Source organism: Salmo trutta, chromosome 1 (genome assembly GCF_901001165.1).
Source record: "Salmo trutta chromosome 1, fSalTru1.1, whole genome shotgun sequence".
Lineage (NCBI taxonomy): Eukaryota > Metazoa > Chordata > Actinopteri > Salmoniformes > Salmonidae > Salmo > Salmo trutta.
This window is the reverse complement of record NC_042957.1, coordinates 77,449,073-77,470,904: the sequence shown is the minus strand read 5'-3', so window position 1 is coordinate 77,470,904 and position 21,832 is coordinate 77,449,073. Positions and strand designations below refer to the sequence as shown.

At 47.1% G+C, this 21,832-nt stretch overlaps 2 protein-coding genes and 1 long non-coding RNA gene across 4 annotated transcripts in view; 1 reads left to right on the top strand and 2 right to left on the bottom strand.

Annotated features, from left to right (window-relative positions):
- The first annotated feature begins 2 nt into the window (after positions 1-2).
- Positions 3-7,168, top strand: LOC115208251 (ADP-ribosylation factor-like protein 16). Its single transcript, XM_029776161.1, has 5 exons — positions 3-310; positions 668-726; positions 838-954; positions 1,863-1,978; positions 4,001-7,168. Exons 1-5 carry the CDS (start codon positions 250-252, stop codon positions 4,164-4,166), a joined length of 519 nt encoding a protein of 172 aa, XP_029632021.1. The 5' UTR covers positions 3-249; the 3' UTR covers positions 4,167-7,168.
- A 13-nt stretch (positions 7,169-7,181) lies between these two features.
- Positions 7,182-21,832, bottom strand: part of LOC115208235 (epsin-3) — a 41,780-nt gene continuing 27,129 nt past the window's right edge. For both annotated transcript variants that reach the window (XM_029776125.1, XM_029776134.1), the window contains 4 exons: positions 16,583-16,778; positions 13,277-13,450; positions 9,837-10,079; positions 7,182-9,553 (listed from right to left, as the gene is read on the bottom strand). In XM_029776125.1, the coding sequence (XP_029631985.1) occupies positions 9,264-9,553; positions 9,837-10,079; positions 13,277-13,450; positions 16,583-16,778 (903 nt within the window). In that variant the 3' untranslated portion in view covers positions 7,182-9,263. The remainder of the gene's footprint in view (positions 9,554-9,836; positions 10,080-13,276; positions 13,451-16,582; positions 16,779-21,832) is intronic.
- On the bottom strand, positions 19,956-20,266 carry LOC115208263 (uncharacterized). Its single transcript, XR_003881130.1, has 2 exons — positions 20,231-20,266; positions 19,956-20,169 (listed from the first exon to the last, which is right to left on the bottom strand). It is a non-coding gene; the product is annotated as an uncharacterized LOC115208263 (long non-coding RNA).

Below are 21,832 nucleotides of genomic sequence, written 5' to 3'. Positions count from 1 at the left end.
GAAGAAGGCGTGGCTTGTTTTCGAAGGAAAGGAAGTGATTCAATGTTTTGGTTCCGGGTCCGTCGGTGATGAAATAACTAATGAGAAATTGGATTTGCAAAGATTTGCTTCTTATTTGTGCAAACATAGCAACTAAAGTTGATCATATGAGCGTCGCCATGGTGTCAAAGTAAGCTGGAGAGGCTTGCTTGCTAGCTAACTAGTCTCGACAAGTTTGATACGGATCAAGTCTTTGTTGGTTTTTACGAAATGTGTTTGCTGCTCGGTGCAACCGGTGTTGGAAAAACTCTTCTCTTGAAACGTTTACAGAATATCCTTTCAAATTAACCAGCATTGAGATTGATTTAGCAAGCAAACAAGATAATAAGCTAACGTTTGCTAGCTAGCCATTGTGACCATGGATGCGTCTCAATAATCAGCGGCTTCCTTTCCTCGTATCCTCATCTTCCTCTCCTTCATCTGCTTGGAATCTGATGACAGTTTTCCAATACACATCCACCATATTCTTCTTCTCACCTATCCTGTGTTTAATATCAGTGCAAATGAAGAAGATGTAGGAGAGGAGACTATTGAGACGAAGGCAGCCCATGTCTCACTCCAATATGTATCTTCAGAGTACATTTCCATGCTACAGTGTCTATTTAATCACCCTTAACAGACTATTCACAGCTCAGTGTGAGAGATGGCACAGCTGATTTAGGGGAACCCCCTGTTACTCTACCTACGGTGAGTCCATTCGGTATTCACCACAGTGATTGTTGTGTCAGTCACCATTTGAGGACGTCTTGAACAGAAAAGGGATATTCTAGGCTACTATTATGTCTCCATCTGTTACAGGTGGGCACCAACCTGACAGATCTGACTCTGAAGAGAAAGAGGGTGACTGTGAGAGAGCTGGGAGGCTGTATGGGTCCTATCTGGCCCAGTTACTATACGGACTGCTCCTCTGTCATCGTGAGTCCAGAACCACATCCATACAGTGTATAAGTCTCCCTGAGTAGCGCAGCTGTCTAAGGCACTGCATCTCATCTCAAGAGGCGTCACTACAGTCCCTGGTGCGAATCCAGGATGTATCACATCCGGACGTTATTGGGAGTCCCATAAGGCGGTGCACAATTGGCCCAGCACCGTCTGGGTTTGGCCGGGGTAGGCCGTCATTGTAAATAAGAACTTGTTCTTAACTGACTTGCCTAGTTAAATAAATGTTAAATTAAAAAGTTGAGTTAATATTACTACTCTGAAGAAGAAGAGGGTGACTGTGAGCGAGCTGGGGTGGGTCAATACTTCTCTCTTATTGGACATAGACATTTTATCAATTAAACCTCTACGCATTCAGGTTTGTCCAGCCCTAGTCCAAGATGGCAGCAGCATCAGAACCACGTCATGACTTCTATACAGGAAGATGTTCCTCTCAATTTGGAAAGAATTCCTTGTAAATGTTTAGAATAACCTCAATAATACTGTGTACACATATTCCATCAATGGTGAAGTTTAATGCAAAAATAGTCAATATTTCTATATGATCAATAAGCAAAGCTCCTCTGATCAGAAATAGAGATCAATCAGGGGTATGAATAGGCTAATATCACTGCAGTACACGATAGACCATCAGCCCAATAAACTGGGAGATCAACCAGAGGTATGAATAGGCTAATATCACTGCAGTACACGATAGACCATCAGCCCAATAAACTGGGAGATCAACCAGAGGTATGAATAGGCTAATATCACTGCAGTACACGGTAGACCATCAGCCCACTAAACTGGGAGATCATCTGTGCATTCTGCATAATTTCAGGCTTTGATCGACTGCAGGCATGAAATGATTTAAAATCATATCATTGTGTTTGTCCTCTATATAGTTCATGGTGGACTCTGCTAACACCACCCAGATGTCGTCGTCCTGTATCCAGCTCCTGTCTGTCCTGTCTGCAGAACCTCTCCACACAGCCTCTGTCCTGGTTATCTTCAACAAGAGGTCCTGTAGTAACACACTACACTACACATTCTCTGGCTAAGATCACAGTGGACTTTTGAGACTAAACATTCAGATAGAAATGTAATGAATAGATGTGACGTGATCCCTTATTCTCTACATGACAGACAATCAGGTTTGTTCAGCACAATACAGTTGTATCTGAATGTTTTGCAACATTGCACCTTACTGGACAGACTCCTGGCTACCAACCAGACGTACAGTCATGTCCATAAATATTTGGACATTGAACAAGTTATCATTTTGGCTCTGTACGCCACCACAGTGGATTTGAAAGGAAACAATCTATATGAGCTGAAAGTGGAGACTTTCATCTTTAATTTGAGGGTATTTACCTCCAAATCAGGTAAACGGTGTATTTTAGTACTTTTTATATATGGGGCTCAATTTTAGGGGCTTAAAAGTAATTGGACAACGTAACAATCATCAATTAAATTGTGAGTTTTAATACTTGGTTGCAAATCCTTTGCTGTCAATGACTGCTTGAAGTCTGGAACCCATAGGCATCACCAGATGCTGGGTTTCTTCACTGGTGATGCTCTGCCAGGCCTTAACTGCAGCTGTCTTCAGTTCCTGCTCGTTCTTGGGGTGTTTTGCCTTCAGCAAGTGAAATGCATTCTCAATTTGATTCAGGTCAGGTGATTGAGTTGGCCATTGCAGAACATTCCACTTCTTTGCCTTACAAAATTATTGGGTTGCTTTCGCAGTATGCTTCGGGTCATTGTCCATCTGCACTGTGAAGCGCCGTTCAATGAGTTTGAAGCATTTGGCTGAATCTGAGCAGATAATACAGCCCTAAACCCTTCAGAATTCATCCTGCTGCTTTTGTCAGCAGTCACATCATCAATAAATACAAGGGAACCAGTTCCATTGGCAGCCATACATGTCCACACCATAACACTACCTCCACCATGCTTCACAGATGAGGTGGTATGCTTCAGACCATGAGCAGTTCCTTCCCTTCTCCATTCTCTTCCCATCATTCTGGAACAAGTTGATCTTTGTCTCATCTGTCCAATGGATGTTTTTCCAGGACTGTACAGGCTTTTTTACATGTTCTTTGGAAAACTCTAATCTCCTGTTTTTGAGGCTTACTAATGGTTTACATCTTGTGGTAAACCCTCTGTATTTACTCTGGTCAAGTCTTCTCTTGATTGTTGACTTTGGCACAGATATGCCTACCTCCTGGAGGGTGTTCTTCATCTGGTCAACTGTTGTGAAGGGGTTTTTCCTTCACCAGGGAAATAATTCTTCTGTCATCCACCACAGTTGTTTTCTGTGGTCTTCCGGGCCTTTTGGTGTTCCTGAGCTCACCAGTACGTTCTTTCTTTTTAAGAATGTACCAAATAGTTGATTTGGCAACACCTAATGTTTTGGCTATCTCTCTGATGGGGTTGTTTGGTTGGATTTCTCAGCCTAATGATGGCTTGCTTCACTGGCAGTGACAGCTCTTTGGACTTCATATTGAGGGTTAGCAGCAACAGATTCCAAATGCAACACTTGAAATCAACGCAGGACCTTTTATCTGCTTACTTGTAAATGAACTAATGAGGGAATAACACACACCTGGCCATGGAACAGCTGAGCAGCCAATTGTCCAACTACTTTTTGGTAAAGACCCTCAACTTAAAGCTGAACGTCTGCACTTTCAGCTCATATTCATTATTTAATTTCAACTCCGAAATGCTGTGGTAGACAACTAAAATAATAATAACTTGGTCAATGTCCAAATATTTATGGACCTGACTGTATCTAATTCCTCCCAATATACTCCCACTTTAAATGCTTTTTTCCCCCACCGCGTTGCATGACTATCAACAAACCATTTCTCTCCCTCCCTGCAAATTTTCTGACTGATTGTCATCCCACTCTTCCCCTCGGGATCTCCATTGTACCATGAGTCTAGTAGAGATAAACTTTATTTGCCTCCTTTACATAAATTAAACATTGCCTCTCCCTCGCTTTGCAAATGTCTAACCCTTTCTCCTCCCACCCTTCCTCCAGGGACCTCCCTTGTACCATGAGTCTCGTAGAGATGATGTCACTGTTCAGGATGGATGACATCATCGCCTCTGCCACCCAGCCAATCACGACCCTGGAACTGAGCGCTCGTTCCGGCCAGGGACTCCAGGAGGTGTTGGGCTGGCTGGACTCCACCCTAACTGACTGACAGAGTGATGTCATAGAAGCATCTTCCTTCCAGGAAGCAGTTCCTCATTGCTGGTGCTTTCAAGACAACTGGGAACTCTGGAAAGGTCAGAAAGTCAGTGCTGTAGGAGGCCCGAGTTGGAATTTCAAGTTGGATGACCGTTCAAAAAAAATGTAAAAAAATCCCAATTGTCTTGAACGCACTGAAGTCAGAGATTTCTGAGTTCCCAGTTGCTTTGAACGCAACATAAGTGACGTCATTGTCACTGAACTTGGAATGATGTCACCACCAACTGTAAAGTGAGGGTACTGTATCTCACGCCGTTACACACGAATCCTGTCGGCAAGAAGATGTCCTCATCCTCATGATCTCAGCACACCAAGAATGATGCGGTCATTCACAACACGTCTTATTGAGGAGGCCTGATATTAATGCTTTTATGGCTGGAATATCATGCCTGTATTTATTGTCAGCACTCTGTATAGATACTGTATCTACCAGCAGATGTTTTTTAAAGGCTGAGGGAGAACACTGTTATATAATTTGGTTAAAATATTTCCAAACAGGGAAATGCATAATCATGTGTGGAGTAGTGTCCATGATGTAGCCTAACTATACTGGAGTAGTGTCCTCGATGTAGCCTAACTATACTGGAGTAGTGTCCTCGATGTAGCCTAACTATGCTGGAGTAGTGTCCTCGATGTAGCCTACCTATGCTGGAGTAGTGTCCTCGATGTAGCCTACCTATGCTGGAGTAGTGTCCTCGATGTAGCCTAACTATGCTGGAGTAGTGTCCTCGATGTAGCCTAACTATGCTGGAGTAGTGTCCTCGATGTAGCCTAACTACTGGAGTAGTGTCCTCGATGTAGCCTAACTATGCTGGAGTAGTGTCCTCGATGTAGCCTAACTATGCTGGAGTAGTGTCCTTGATGTAGCCTAACTATAGTAGAGTAGTGTCCTCGATGTAGCCTAACTATAGTAGAGTAGTGTCCTCGATGTAGCCTAACTATACTAGAGTAGTGTCCTCGATGTAGCTTAACTATGCTGGAGTAGTGTCCTCGATGTAGCTTAACTATGCTGGAGTAGTGTCCTCGATGTAGCCTAACTATAGTAGAGTAGTGTCCTCGATGGAGCCTAACTATACTGGAGTAGTGTCCTCGATGTAGCCTAACTATGATGGAGTAGTGTCCTCGATGTAGCCTAACTATGCTGGAGTAGTGTCCTCGATGTAGCCTAACTATGCTGGAGTAGTGTCCTCGATGTAGCCTAACTATAGTAGAGTAGTGTCCTCGATGTAGCCTAACTATACTAGAGTAGTGTCCTCGATGTAGCCTAACTATACTGGAGTAGTGTCCTCGATGTAGCTTAACTATGCTGGAGTAGTGTTCTCGATGTAGCCTAACTATGCTGGAGTAGTGTCCTCGATGTAGCCTAACTATACTGGAGTAGTGTCCTTGATGTAGCCTAACTATACTGGAGTAGTGTCCTCGATGTAGCCTAACTATACTGGAGTAGTGTCCTCGATGTAGCCTAACTATGATGTAGTGTCCTCGATGTAGCCTAACTATGCTGGAGTAGTGTCCTCGATGTAGCCTAACTATGCTGGAGTAGTGTCCTCGATGTAGCCTAACTATACTGGAGTAGTGTCCTTGATGTAGCCTAACTATGATGGAGTAGTGTCCTCGATGTAGCCTAACTATACTGGAGTAGTGTCCTCGATGTAGCCTAACTATGCTGGAGTAGTGTCCTCGATGTAGCCTAACTATACTGGAGTAGTGTTCTCGATGTAGCCTAACTATACTGGAGTAGTGTCCTTGATGTAGCCTAACTATACTGGAGTAGTGTCCTCGATGTAGCCTAACTACTGGAGTAGTGTCCTTGATGTAGCCTAACTATGCTGGAGTAGTGTCCTCGATGTAGCCTAACTATGCTGGAGTAGTGTCCTCGATGTAGCCTAACTATACTGGAGTAGTGTCCTCGATGTAGCCTAACTATACTAGAGTAGTGTCCTCGATGTAGCCTAACTATGCTGGAGTAGTGTCCTCGATGTAGCCTAACTATGCTGGAGTAGTGTCCTCGATGTAGCCTAACTATACTGGAGTAGTGTTCTCGATGTAGCCTAACTATACTGGAGTAGTGTCCTCGATGTAGCCTAACTACTGGAGTAGTGTTCTCGATGTAGCCTAACTACTGGAGTAGTGTCCTCGATGTAGCCTAACTATACTGGAGTAGTGTCCTCGATGTAGCCTAACTATGCTGGAGTAGTGTCCTCGATGTAGCCTAACTATGCTGGAGTAGTGTCCTCGATGTAGCCTAACTATGCTGGAGTAGTGTCCTCGATGTAGCCTAACTATACTGGAGTAGTGTCCTTGATGTAGCCTAACTATGATGGATTCATTGATATGGGGAAATGATGGATGACGGATGACAGTGGAAATACAGTAACTGTCATACAGATGTGTGGAAATACAGTAACTGTCATACAGGTGTGGAAATACAGTAACTGTCATACAGGTGTGTGGAAATACAGTAACTGTCATACCGGTGTGTGGAAATACAGTAACTGTCATACAGGTGTGTTGAAATACAGTAACTGTTATACCGGTGTGTGGAAATACAGTAACTGTCATACAGGTGTGTTGAAATACAGTAACTGTCATACAGGTGTGTTGAAATACAGTAACTGTTATACAGGTGTGTTGAAATACAGTAACTGTCATACAGGTGTGTTGAAATACAGTGACTGTCATACAGGTGTGTTGAAATACAGTAACTGTCATACAGGTGTTTGGCCCCCGGGGGGCAGACAGACATTGTGTAGAAAAGTCAACCCTTCGAAGAGTGTGCTTCTCTAAGCATTCAATATGTAGAAATATTCCATTATAAAGTGTTTGATATTACAATCTAGCTCGGCATATATATATATAAATAAAACACAGGTTGAATGGTATCAAAGCAACAAGTCAAGAAATATACTGTTGATCAACATGATCATGAAATAAAAGCTGTAAAATATGAATGAATGCAGATGCCAGGTGGTGTTATTAGTTCATTATACCCTTATATTTGATGATGACAATCAGTGTTTCACAAGTAATGATTGAGCAATGAGAGGGAGAAAATAATCATGATATCAATTCATACATTCTTCTAATATGTTGCGTTGCTAATAGGGTCGAATGCGAGCTTCCCAACTTCCACTGCAATTGAATTTCCACTTCTCCCATTGACATCAACGCAAAACTCAACTTGAAGTGAGAGCGTTAGGATTTGCCCCCTGTAGTGAATCCTGCAGTGGTTCCGGTCTCTTGAAAAGCAGATTTCATTCAGTTCTCCCTCAATAGAACTACCTTCGAATCTCTCTCACCATCACCACAGCTCCATTCCAACAGCAAACCACCCTTACAACTCAGTCAGACTGAGCCTTACTAGGACCAATGCAACAAAAAGGAAACTTAAAACTCAGTGTTCATTATGTGGATGGGGATTGGCTGGCGTCTCATCAATCGGCGTGGAATGTTCTATGCCCGTTCTCAGAAATCAGAGTTGTAGTCGGTGCTAGGAATCATTCTGAACTTTTGCAGATAGAATAAGGTAAGTGTGTCGGCTCTCTTCAATCTGGTAGACAATCATATCTGTTCTATATGATACATTTCTGTCTGTGCTGGGAAACATTCTGAACAGATAGAAATAGATTGAATAGAGCCGACACGCTTCCCCTATTCTATCTGGCAGATAATCATATCTGTTCTACATGATACATTTCTATCTGAGCATTCTGTAACGTTACATCCTCCTGAACAGACTTGTCTGAGTTATCCCCTGGGGCATCATGGGAGAGATAATAGGAGGGAAAGAGCCAACCAATGAAAGCAGTCCAGAGAGGGGACCGACCAAACAGCATAGAGCAGTGCGGCAGGAACAGTGAGCGTCCTGTCAAAGTGCATTGTGGTCCGTCGGTCGGAGAGATAAGCAGGCATATCTGGTGTACAATCAGTTCAGTGCTGGATCAGGAGCAACAGTGAGGAGCCAATCAAACTAAAGTATGCAGCAGAGTGGGCGGGGCATGTGACTAGGTAAGAAGCCGTTGGAACAGCAGTTAACTAACCTGATCCCAGATCTGTTTCTGCTGTATAGCCAATGACCCATAGGAGTTGGCAGGACAACACAAACAGATCTGAGACCAGGTTAGTGCAGACACACTCATCTGTAAAGTATTGCTAATTACTTTAACATGGAAACGTCTTCACCTGCTGTGCTTCCTATAGCGGAGGATGAGCTTGGGCATCGGCGTGTATGTACAGTATCTGTCATGGTTTAGGATTAGGTTACTATAGACCTAAACACGTTCTGGCCATATTCTCTTTCTACCTCTCGTTCCTCCTCCATCACTCCCTTCAGCAGAGAGGAGTAACAGGACAGGTTGTGGTTAAAGCGTAGAGCAGGTCGTAGCAGACGCAGTAGCAGAGGCAGCAAGCTAAGGGTTACAGGACTATAGCCCATAGAAAAACAACAACAGAATAACAACTTAAGGGGATTTCCGTTCAGTCTGAATTCCAGTTGTTGAGTTTTGAGGTTAGATTGACAGAAAACAACCTAATAAGAGTCATTTCTATTGTCTCTGTTCCATCCAGCAGAGTTAGAGGACAGACAGACCAACATGAAGGCCGGCCGTGCGACAGCGGGTGGGACAGCGGGTGGGACAGCGGGTGGGCGTCCTATCACATCTGACTACAAAACATCGGCCGTCGTTTTCTATTCAGTTCTCGACAATTCCACATGTTGAATCGTCACCGCTCGAGGACACCCAGCAGGACACCGCTCGTGGACACCCAGCAGGACACCGCTCGTGGACACCCAGCAGGACACACCGCTCGAGGACACCCAGCAGGACACCGCTCGTGGACACCCAGCAGGACACACCGCTCGTGGACACCCAGCAGGACACCGCTCGTGGACACCCAGCAGGACACCGCTCGTGGACACCCAGCAGGACACCGCTCGTGGACACCCAGCAGGACACCGCTCGTGGACACCCAGCAGGTGATCTACTGCGCATGGCAGAAGTTGGTGTTGGTCTATCTTCCATCTTAGGGGTTCAGTTCAGCTGGACAGACATCATAGGAAGGGATTCTGACTGTGCTGCTCTCCCAGAGACGAGATGGAGGAAAGAGGTAACAGAGGCTGTGGCAGCCCAGGTATGTCCAGGGCTCCATGGGTGGGCTGGGTGAGGGAGGAGGGCAGGCTGGCCGGCTGGTGGCTGGCGGGCAGGGGCAGAGAAGCACTGTAGGGCAGGGAGGGAGGACCGGAGGGGGGGACGGGGGACGTGGAGCTGGGACGCATCTGATTCAGGGTGAGACGAGACTGTTCACTCTGGAACGGATTGAGGGGAGATGGAGTACTCAGACCTGGAGGGGGGAAGGAGATAGGGGAGCAAGAGGGGGGGGGCAGAGAGAAAGTCAGTAGGAGCACTTTTAACCATTACACGTTAAATATTTAAATACTTAACCTGCGCTTAATTATTACGTTTGTCCAGTAAGCTGCGATAGGATCAATGGAATAGTCCCAAAAGTGCAATCTTCAACCTGCAATTGCCCCAGGTCTGAGTAAGTGACTGAGTAGCACTTTACTTGTAAATTGGATGGGGTACATGGTTTGCTGTAGAGCAGGGATATGATTGACTGTGTTCACCTGAGAGAAATGGGTTCTTGGTCTTGGCTGGGGGGTTGGCTGGTATCAGGCTGTCCAGATTGACCAGGGAGGCCCCTGTGGGCCCCAGGAAGGATTCAGGGGTCCGGCAGGTCCGAGGGCTGGGGACCCCCAGACTTTCCCCTATACGAGACAGATCAAACAGCTCCGGGCTGCCCTCACCCTCACCTCGACTGTTCAGGCTGAAATGACCTCCGTCCATCGCCTCGTCAAACAAGTCACCATCTAATGGACAGTAAATAAATATATTGGACTAGGTCTCTCTTGGAAAAGAGATATTTATCTCAATGAGAATAAACCTGTATAAATAAAGGTAAAATAAAATGTTTTAAAAAATATGTTTAAATGTTCAAATATGTTTAGAAATATACTGTGCCTTCGGAAAGTATTCAGACCCCTTGATCTTTTACACATTTTGTTAAATTACAGCCTTAATGTTTTGAAATTTTAGCAAATGTATATATATATATTTTTTAAATGATATATTTATGTAAATAAGTATTCAGACCCTTTGCTATGAGACATGAAATTGAGCTCAGGTGCATCCTGTTTCCATTGGTCATCCTTGAGATGTTTCTACAACTTGATTGGAGTCCACCTGTGGTAAATTCAATTGATTGGACATGATTTGGAAAGGCAGACACCTGTCTATATAAGGTCCCACAGTTGACAGTGCATGTCAGAACAAGAACCAAGCCATGAGGTCGAAGGAATTGTCCGTAGAGCTCAGAGACAGAAATGTGTGGAGCACAGATCTGGGGAAGGGTACCAAATTCTGCGGTATTAAAGGTCCGCAAGAAAACCGTGGCCTCCATTACTCTTAAATGGAAGTAGTTTGGAACCACTAAGACTCTTCCTAGAGCTGGCCGCCCGGCCAAACTGAACAATCAGGGGAGAAGGACCTTGGTCAGGGTGGTGACCAAGAACCCGATGGTCACTGACAGACCTCCAGAGTTCCTCTGTGGAGATGGGAGAACCTTCCAGAAGGACAACAATCTCTGCAGCACTCCACCAATCAGGCCTTTATGTTAGAGTGGCCAGATGGAAGCAACTCCTCAGTAAAAGGCACATGACAGCCCGCTTGGAGTTTCCCAAAAGACACCTAAAGACTCTCAGACAATGAGAAAGAAGATTATCTGGTCTGATGAAACCAAGATTAAATTCTTTGCCCTGAATGCCAAGCGTCACGTCTGGAGGAAACCTGGCACCCTCCCTACGGTGAACCATGGTGTTGGCAGCATCAAGCTGTGGGGATGTTTTTCAGAGGCAGGGACTGGGAGACTAGTCAGGATCGAGGCAAAGATGAACGGAGAAAAGTACAGAGAGATGCTTGATGAAAACCTGCTCCAGAGAGCTTAGGACCTCAGACTGGGGCGAAGGTTCACCTTCCAACAGGACAATGAACCTAACCACACAGCCAAGACAACACAGGAGTGGCTTCGGGACATGCATCTGAATGTCCTTGAGTGGCCCAGCCAGAGCTCGGACTTGAACCCAATCGAACATCTCTGGAGAGACCTGAAAATAGCTGTGCTGCAGTGCTCCCCAAATACAGGTGTGCCAAGCTTGTAGTATCATACCTAAGAAGAATCGAGGCTGTAATCGCTGCATCAGATGACCTGGCCTCCACAATCACCCGACCTCAACCCAATTGAGATGGCTTGGGATGAGTTGGAGTGAAGGAAAAGCAGCATATGTGGGAACTCCTTCAAGACTGTTGGAAAAGCATTCCTCATGAAGCTGGTTGAGAGAATGCCAAGAGTGTGCAAAACTGTCATCAAGGCAAAGGGTGACTACTTTGATTTCTTAAACACTTTTTTTGGTTACTACACTGACATTTTCAACCTGTCCCTGATTGAGTCTGTAATACCAACATGTTTCAAGCAGACCACCATAGTCCCTGTGCCCAAGAACACTAAGATAACCTACCTAAATTAATACCGACCCTTAGCACTCACATCTGTAGCCATGAAGTGCTTTGAAAGGCTGGTCATGACTCACAACACCATTATCCCAGAAACCCTAGACTCACTCCAATTTGCATACCGCCACAACAGATCCACAGATGATGCAATCTCTATTGCACTCAACACTGCCCTTTCCCACCTTGACAAAAGGAACACCAATGTGAGAATGCTATTCATTGACTACAGCTCAGCGTTCAACACCATAGTGCCCTCAAAGCTCATCACTAAGCTAAGGACCCTAGGACAAAACACCTCCCTCTGCAACTGGATCCTGGACTTCCTGAAGGGCCGCCCCCAGGTGGTAAGGGTAGGTAACATCTGCCCCGCTGATCCTCAACATGGGGGCCCATCAGGGGCTCAGTCCTCTCCTGTAGTACTCCCTGTTCACCCACGACTGCATGGCCAGGCACGACTCCAACACCATCATTACGTTTGCCGACAACACAACAGTGGTTGGCCTGGTCACCGACAACGACGAGACAGCATATCGGGAGGAAGTCAGAGACCTGGCCGTGTGGTGCCAGGACAACAACCTTTCCCTTAATGTGATCAAGACAAAGGAGATGATTGTGGACTACAGGAAAAGGAGGACCAAGCACGCCCCCATTCTCATCGACGGGGCTGTAGTGGAGCAGGTTGAGAGCTTCAAGTTCCTTGGTGTCCACATCACCAACAAACTATCATGGTCCAAACACACCAAGACAGTCGTAAAGAGGGCACGATAAAGCCTATTCCCCCTCAGGAAACTGAAAAGATTTGGCATGGGTCCTCAGAGCCTCAAAGTTCTACAGCTGCACCGTCAAGAGCATCCTGACCGGTTGCATCACTGCCTGGTACGGCAACTGCTCAGCCTCCGACCTCAAGGCATTCAGAGGGTAGTGCGAACGGCCCAGTACATCACTGGGGCCAAGCTTCCTGCCATCCAGGACCTCTACACCAGGCGGTGTCAGAGGAAGGCCCTAAAAATTGTCAAAGACTCCAGCCACCCCAGTCATAGACTGTTCTCTCTACTACCACACAGCAAGCGGTACCGGAGCGCCAAGTCTAGGTCCAAAAGGCTCCTTAACAGCTTCTACCGCCAAGCCATAAGATTGCTGAACAGCTAATCAAATGCCTACCTGGACTATTTGCAAACTTTTGACTTGTACTGTATGTAAATGTGATATTTCTAAAAAACGGTTTTTGTTTTGTCTTTATGGGGTATTGTGTGTACATTGATGAGATGTTTTTTTTTTAATCAATTTTAGAATAAGGCTGTAACCTAACAAAATGTGGAAAAAGTCAAAGTCAAGGGGTCGGAATACTTTCCGAAGGTACTGTATGCTTCTGCCCGTACATAAATATCTTACTGTCTGTCTGTCTGTCTGTCTGTCTGTCTGTCTGTCTGTCTGTCTGTCTGTCTGTCTGTCTGTCTGTCTGTCTGTCTGTCATAGGGAGCCAGAGATAACCAGTCACCTGTAGGGCTGCCAGTTCGAAGAGCATCTGGGATAGAGAATGGGTCTACTACCCCCGGGGTCTCCCAGGGGTCCGGAGGGGACAGGCTACGCTCCCAAGGAGGGGCGGGGCTACCGTAGGTGGGAGGAACCATCCAGGGAGACTCTATCACAGCGGGGGTGGAGCGAGCCTCCACTGCAGTAACAGGACAGGGTAAGGATTTACATTATTACACGTCTATAACAGATCATAAACATTACATTATAGCTACATAGAGCTTTATTAACATTATTATTTACTAACTGTTTCACAGTTTTCTTTAATATGAGGGTGTCTATTGGTAAGAGAATAACTACCAGAGCCTGGAATACATTGTGTAATCAATTGATTATTGGCTTACAGTACAGTATGAGTGGTGAGCAAAGAGAGAGAGAGAGATAATGCTGGAGGGCAGACAGTACAGTATGAGTGGTGAGCAAAGAGAGAGAGAGATAATGCTGGAGGGCAGACAGTACAGTATGAGTGGTGAGCAGAGAGAGAGATAATGCTGGAGGGCAGACAGTACAGTATGAGTGGTGAGCAGAGAGAGAGATAATGCTGGAGGGCAGACAGTACAGTATGAGTGGTGAGCAGAGAGAGAGATAATGCTGGAGGGCAGACAGTACAGTATGACTGGTGAGCAGAGAGAGAGATAATGCTGGAGGGCAGACAGTACAGTATGAGTGGTGAGCAGAGAGAGAGATAATGCTGGAGGGCAGACAGTACAGTATGAGTGGTGAGCAGAGAGAGAGATAATGCTGGAGGGTAGACAGTACAGTATGAGTGGTGAGCAGAGAGAGAGATAATGCTGGAGGGCAGACAGTACAGTATGAGTGGTGAGCAGAGAGAGAGATAATGCTGGAGGGCAGACAGTACAGTATGAGTGGCGAGCAGAGAGAGAGATAATGCTAGAGGGTAGACAGTACAGTATGAGTGGTGAGCAGAGAGAGAGATAATGCTGGAGGGCAGACAGTACAGTATGAGTGGTGAGCAGAGAGAGAGATAATGCTGGAGGGCAGACAGTACAGTATGAGTGGTGAGCAGAGAGAGAGATAATGCTGGAGGGCAGACAGTACAGTATGAGTGGTGAGCAGAGAGAGATAATGCTGGAGGGCAGACAGTACAGTATGAGTGGTGAGCAGAGAGAGAGATAATGCTGGAGGGCAGACAGTACAGTATGAGTGGTGAGCAGAGAGAGAGATAATGATGGAGGGCAGACAGTACAGTATGAGTGGTGAGCAGAGAGAGAGATAATGCTGGAGGGCAGACAGTACAGTATGAGTGGTGAGCAGAGAGAGAGATAATGCTAGAGGGTAGACAGTACAGTATGAGTGGTGAGCAGAGAGAGAGATAATGCTGGAGGGCAGACAGTACAGTATGAGTGGTGAGCAGAGAGAGAGATAATGCTGGAGGGCAGACAGTACAGTATGAGTGGTGAGCAGAGAGAGAGATAATGCTGGAGGGCAGACAGTACAGTATGAGTGGTGAGCAGAGAGAGAGATAATGCTGGAGGACAGACAGTACAGTATGAGTGGTGAGCAGAGAGAGATAATGCTGGAGGGTAGACAGTACAGTATGAGTGGTGAGCAGAGAGAGATAATGCTGGAGGGTAGACAGTACAGTATGAGTGGTGAGCAGAGAGAGATAATGCTGGAGGGTAGACAGTACAGTATGAGTGGTGAGCAGAGAGAGAGAGAGATAATGCTTGGATAATGCTGGAGGGCAGACAGTAGACTATAACTGTATTAATGAGTCAGTGCTGACTGAAGACAATAAGTGCAGTATAATGTGGATACAGTCCCAATTCACTCACCATCCCCCCCTGGCCCTATCCCTTCCCCCCCGGCCCTATCCCCTCCCCCTGGCCCTATCCTATCCCCCTTCCACACCTGGCCCTGGCCCTATCCCTTCCCCTATCCCTTCCCCCCATGGCCCTATCCCTTCCCCCCCATGGCCCTATCCCTTTCCACTTGGCCCTATCCCTTCCCCTATCCCTTCCCCCCATGGCCCTATCCCTTCCCCCCATGGCCCTATCCCTTCCCCCCCATGGCCCTATCCCTTTCCACTTGGCCCTATCCCTTCCCCTATCCCTTCCCCCCATGGCCCTATCCCTTCCCCCCCATGGCCCTATCCCTTCCCCCCCATGGCCCTATCCCTTTCCACTTGGCCCTATCCCTTCCCCCCCATGGCCCTATCCCTTCCCCCCCATGGCCCTATCCCTTCCCCCCCATGGCCCTATCCCCTCCCCCTGGCCCTATCCCTTCCCCCCCATGGCCCTATCCCTTCCCCCCCATGGCCCTATCCCTTCCCCCCCATGGCCCTATCCCTTCCCCCCCATGGCCCTATCCTATCCCCCCCATGGCCCTATCCCTTCCCCCCCATGGCCCTATCCCTTCCCCCCCATGGCCCTATCCCTTCCCCCCCATGGCCCTATCCCTTCCCCCCCATGGCCCTATCCCCCTTCCCCCCCATGGCCCTATCCCTTCCCCCCCATGGCCCTATCCCCCTTCCCCCCCATGGCCCTATCCCCCTTCCCCCCCATGGCCCTATCCCTTCCCCCCCATGGCCCTATCCCTTCCCCCCCCTGGCCCTATCCCTTCCCCCCCTGGCCCTATCCCTTCCCCCCCATGGCCCTATCCCTTCCCCCCCATGGCCCTATCCCTTCCCCCCCATGGCCCTATCCCTTCCCCCCCTGGCCCCATCCCTTCCCCCCCTGGCCCTATCCTTCCCCCCCATGGCCCTATCCCTTCCCCCCCATGGCCCTATCCCTTCCCCCCCATGGCCCTATCCCTTCCCCCCCATGGCCCTATCCCTTCCCCCCCATGGCCCTATCCCTTCCCCCCCATGGCCCTATCCCTTCCCCCCCTGGCCCTATCCCTTCCCCCCCATGGCCCTATCCCTTCCCCCCCATGGCCCTATCCCTTCCCCCTGGCCCTATCCCTTCCCCCCCATGGCCCTATCCCTTCCCCTATCCCTTCCCCCCCATGGCCCTATCCCTTCCCCCCCCATGGCCCTATCCCTTCCCCCCCCATGGCCCTATCCCTTCCCCCCCATGGCCTTATCCCTTCCCCCCCATGGCCCTATCCCTTCCCCCCCATGGCCCTCTCCCTTTCCACTTGGCCCTAACTACACTGTGTACTCATATCCAGACCAATAGATGTCTATGATCCAGACCCTTCAGATCTGCAGTCATCGGAGGAAGAGGTAGGGCCAAGGGGAAGGGTTAGGGAGTGAATTGGGACCGGCTGTTAGAGTTCAAGCTCTTTAGAGGCTTGGAGCAGCTCTTACCCAGTGAGTCCCAGGGGTCGGAGGCTGCCCCAGAACCAGGCAGGTGACCAGGCCCAGCAGCAGCCTGGGCCTGGGGGAGGGGGTGGTGGAGAGGGGTGCGGACGTTCCCCCCTGGCAGGTTCCAGGAGTTGGCACTAGCACTAGGAGGCACCTCAGACGACACAGCAAACACCTCCACCAGGTCCATCATAGCAGACTATCCACAGAGAAACAACAAGTAGGTTCTAATCATTAAATAAGTAAGCCTTGGAGCAGCCAGAGAGGCCTATAGAGCAGGAGCCAATCTTCTGTTTCTGTAGTTGGAGGCAGCTTGACCCCTGGACAGGACACTAGTCTTTTGCAGGGCCTTATAGTCATAGTCATATGGGTTATAAGATAGGAGGATAGTTATAGGAGTTATAAGATAGGAGGATAGTTATAGGAGTTTTGGGATAGGAGGATAGTTATAGGAGTTATAGGATAGTTATAGGAGTTATAGGATAGGGGGATAGTTATAGGAGTTATAGGATAGGGGGATAGTTATAGGAGTTATAGGAGTTATAGGAGTTATAGGATAGGGGGATAGTTATAGGAGTTATAGGATAGGAGGATAGTTATAGGAGTTATAGGATAGGAGGATAGTTATAGGAGTTATAGGAGTTATAGGAGTTATAGGATAGGAGGATAGTTATAGGAGTTATAGGATAGTTATAGGAGTTATAGGAGTTATAGGATAGGAGGATAGTTATAGGAGTTATAGGATAGGAGGATAGTTATAGGAGTTATAGGAGTTATAGGATAGGAGGATAGTTATAGGAGTTATAGGATAGGAGGATAGTTATAGGAGTTATAGGAGTTATAGGATAGGAGGATAGTTATAGGAGTTATAGGATAGGAGGATAGTTATAGGAGTTATGGGATAGGAGGATAGTTATAGGAGTTATGGGATAGTTATAGGAGTTATAGGATAGGGGGATAGTTATAGGAGTTATGGGATAGGGGGATAGTTATAGGAGTTATAGGATAGGGGGATAGTTATAGGAGTTATAGGATAGGGGGATAGTTATAGGAGTTATAGGATATTTATAGGAGTTATAGGACAGGAGGATAGTTATAGGAGTTATAGGATAGTTATAGGAGTTATAGGATAGGAGGATAGTTATAGGAGTTATAGGATAGGAGGATAGTTATAGGAGTTATGGGATAGTTATAGGAGTTATAGGATAGGGGGATAGTTATAGGAGTTATAGGATAGGGGGATAGTTATAGGAGTTATAGGAGTTATAGGATAGGAGGATAGTTATAGGAGTTATAAGATATAACATCTCAGCATATATTTTAGCCTTACCTATGCTTTGACTCTCTACTATGGCCTCCAAAACTATGTCGGCGCTATACAGCTCATACAGAGGAGTGTGTTGACTGTTCTGGTTACAGTCCATATGGAGAATACTATAGTGTTGACTGTCTCCCCACTGTCCATATGGAGAATACTATAGTGTTGACTGTTCTGGTTACTGTCCATATGGAGAATACTATAGTGTTGACTGTTCTGGTTACTGTCCATATGGAGAATACTATAGTGTTGACTGTTCTGGTTACTGTCCATATGGAGAATACTATAGTGTTGACTGTTCTGGTTACTGTCCATATGGAGAATACTATAGTGTTGACTGTTCTGGTTACTGTCCATATGGAGAATACTATAGTGTTGACTGTTCTGGTTACTGTCCATATGGAGAATACTATAGTGTTGACTGTTATGGTTACTGTCCATATGGAGAATACTATAGTGTTGACCATGTGATGCTATACCTCAGACCAGGCTGTCCCCCACGCTCCCGTGGGGAACTCAGACCAGGCTGTCCCCCACGCTCCCGTGGGGAACTCAGACCAGGCTGTCCCCCACGCTCCCTTGTGGAGCTCAGACCAGGCTGTCCCCCACGCTCCCTTGTGGAGCTCAGACCAGGCTGTCCCCCACGCTCCCTTGTGGAGCTCAGACCAGGCTGTCCCCCACGCTCCCTTGGGGAGCTCAGACCAGGCTGTCCCCCACGCTCCCTTGGGGAACTCAGACCATGTGATGCTATACCTCATCCCCCCCACACAGACAGAATGTAAAAACCAGCAAGCCTGTCAAAAATACGGTGTGGAAATGGACTGACAAGGCCATTAGGGAGTTAAAGGAGTGCCAAGACACCAGGGATTGGAACATACTGAAGGACAACAATGCCAACATACACGACTACACAGACAAGGTCACAACCTACATCAGTGGATGTGAGGAGAATTGCATACCATCAAAGACTCTTCTATCACACAGCAACAACAAGCCATTGTTCACTGGTGAGCTTAGGGCTCTTCACTGTGCCAAAGAGGAGGCCCACAGGGCTCTCCGCTCTGCCAAAGAGGAGGCCCACAGGGCTCTCCGCTCTGCCAAAGAGGAGGCCCACAGGGCTCTCCGCTCTGCCAAAGAGGAGGCCCACAGGGCTCTCCGCTCTGCCAAATAGGAAGCCCACAGAGCTCTCCGCTCTGCCAAAGAGGAAGCCCACAGAGCTCTCCGCTCTGCCAAAGAGGAAGCCCACAGAGCTCTCCGCTCTGCCAAAGAGGAAGCCCACAGAGCTCTCCGCTCTGCCAAAGAGGAAGCCCACAGGAGCAAGACCAGTGTCCTCTATGGAGAGGCCAAGATAAAGATACAGTCAGGAATGAAGTCAGCCAGACAGAGACAGGCTGGAGCAACAGTTCTCCAGCAACAACAACTCATCTGTCTGGCATGGACGGAAACAAACTAGAAACCTTAAAATCCTCCAGCAGCAGACGATCCCTCACTGCACAATAAACTAAACCAGTTCTACTCCAGATTTGACTCACAAAGGCCCCTCAATCACCAGGACAATAACTGTCCTTACCAACCCCTCTCTCCCATTTACCCCACCCCCACCCCCCTCTCTCCCATCTACCCCAACCCCCACCCCCCCTCTCCCATCTACCCCACCCCCATCCCCTCTCTCCCATCTACCCCACCCCCACCCCCACCCCCCCTCTCCCATCTACCCCACCCCCACCCCCCTCTCTCCCATCTACCCCACCCCCACCCCCCCTCTCCCATCTACCCCACCCCCACCCCCACCCCCCCACCCCCCCTCTCCCATCTACCCCACCCCCCCACCCCCACCCCTCCAGGTTCCTTTCTCGTTTACCCTTCTGCCATCCCAGGAACTTCTCACCCCCCCTCCTTCCCCCAGCCAGTCCCAGTCTGCCCTCCCCTTCCCCCACCCCTGGTCGTCACGGGGCAGGAGGTCAAGACTCTTTAGGAAACAGATCAGCAGGAAGCCTGCCGGCCCGGACAAGGTCTCTCCAGCCACACTTAAGAACTGGGCTGACCAGCTCTCCCCTGTTTTCACTGATTAATTCAACCACCAGTTCACCTACAGAGCTACCAGGTACTGTCCCATCTCTAAACCTTCACCTCGACCCACTACAGTTCACCTACAGAGCTACCAGGTACTGTCCCATCTCTAAACCATCACCTCGACCCACTACAGTTCACCTACAGAGCTACCAGGTACTGTCCCATCTCTAAACCATCACCTCGACCCACTACAGTTCACCTACAGAGCTACCAGGTACTGTCCCATCTCTAAACCATCACCTCGACCCACTACAGTTCACCTACAGAGCTACCAGGTCTGTGGTCCACACTGTGAACATGGTCCTACACTACATCCTCAAACACCTGGGAAACCCAGAGACATATGCAAGGGTATTGTTGGTGGACTTTAGCTTTGCATTCAATACCATCATCCCAGAACTGCTACAAGATAGACTCTCCCAGCTGAACGTGTCCAGCTGCATCTTCCAGTGGATCACTGACTTCCTGACCAACAGGACACAACACGTGAAGCTGGGAAAAGACCTTTCAGACTCTTTATCCCTCAGCACCTGGAGCGCCACAACGATGCGTAGTCTCACCTGTACTGAACTCACTCTACACCAACGACTACACCTCCAACAACGCACCTGTCAAACTACTGTAGGTTATATAGTGGTACGGTGCGTTAACTGTTATATACTGTAGGTTAGATAGTGGTACGGTGTGTTAACTGTTATATACTGTAGGTTATATAGTGGTACGGTGTGTTAACTGTTATATACTGTAGGTTATATAGTGGTACGGTGTGTTAACTGTTATATACTGTAGGTTATATAGTGGTACGGTGTGTTAACTGTTATATACTGTAGGTTATATAGTGGTACGGTGTGTTAACTGTTATATACTGTAGGTTATATAGTGGTACGGTGTGTTAACTGTTATATACTGTAGGTTATATAGTGGTACGGTGTGTTAACTGTTATATACTGTAGGTTATATAGTGGTACGGTGTGTTAACTGTTATATACTGTAGGTTAGATAGTGGTACGGTGTGTTAACTGTTATATACTGTAGGTTACATAGTGGTACGGTGTGTTAACTGTTATATACTGTAGGTTATATAGTGGTACGGTGTGTTAACTGTTATATACTGTAGGTTATATAGTGGTACGGTGTGTTAACTGTTATATACTGTAGGTTATATAGTGGTACGGTGTGTTAACTGTTATATACTGTAGGTTAGATAGTGGTACGGTGTGTTAACTGTTATATACTGTAGGTTATATAGTGGTACGGTGTGTTAACTGTTATATACTGTAGGTTATATAGTGGTACGGTGTGTTAACTGTTATATACTGTAGGTTATATAGTGGTACGGTGTGTTAACTGTTATATACTGTAGGTTATATAGTGGTACGGTGTGTTAACTGTTATATACTGTAGGTTACATAGTGGTACGGTGTGTTAACTGTTATATACTGTAGGTTATATAGTGGTATGGTGTGTTAACTGTTATATACTGTAGGTTATATAGTGGTACGGTGTGTTAACTGTTATATACTGTAGGTTATATAGTGGTACGGTGTGTTAACTGTTATATACTGTAGGTTATATAGTGGTACGGTGTGTTAACTGTTATATACTGTAGGTTACATAGTGGTACGGTGTGTTAACTGTTATATACTGTAGGTTACATAGTGGTACGGTGTGTTAACTGTTATATACTGTAGGTTATATAGTGGTACGGTGTGTTAACTGTTATATACTGTAGGTTATATAGAGTGGTACGGTGTGTTAACTGTTATATACTGTAGGTTACATAGTGGTACGGTGTGTTAACTGTTATATACTGTAGGTTATATAGTGGTATGGTGTGTTAACTGTTATATACTGTAGGTTAT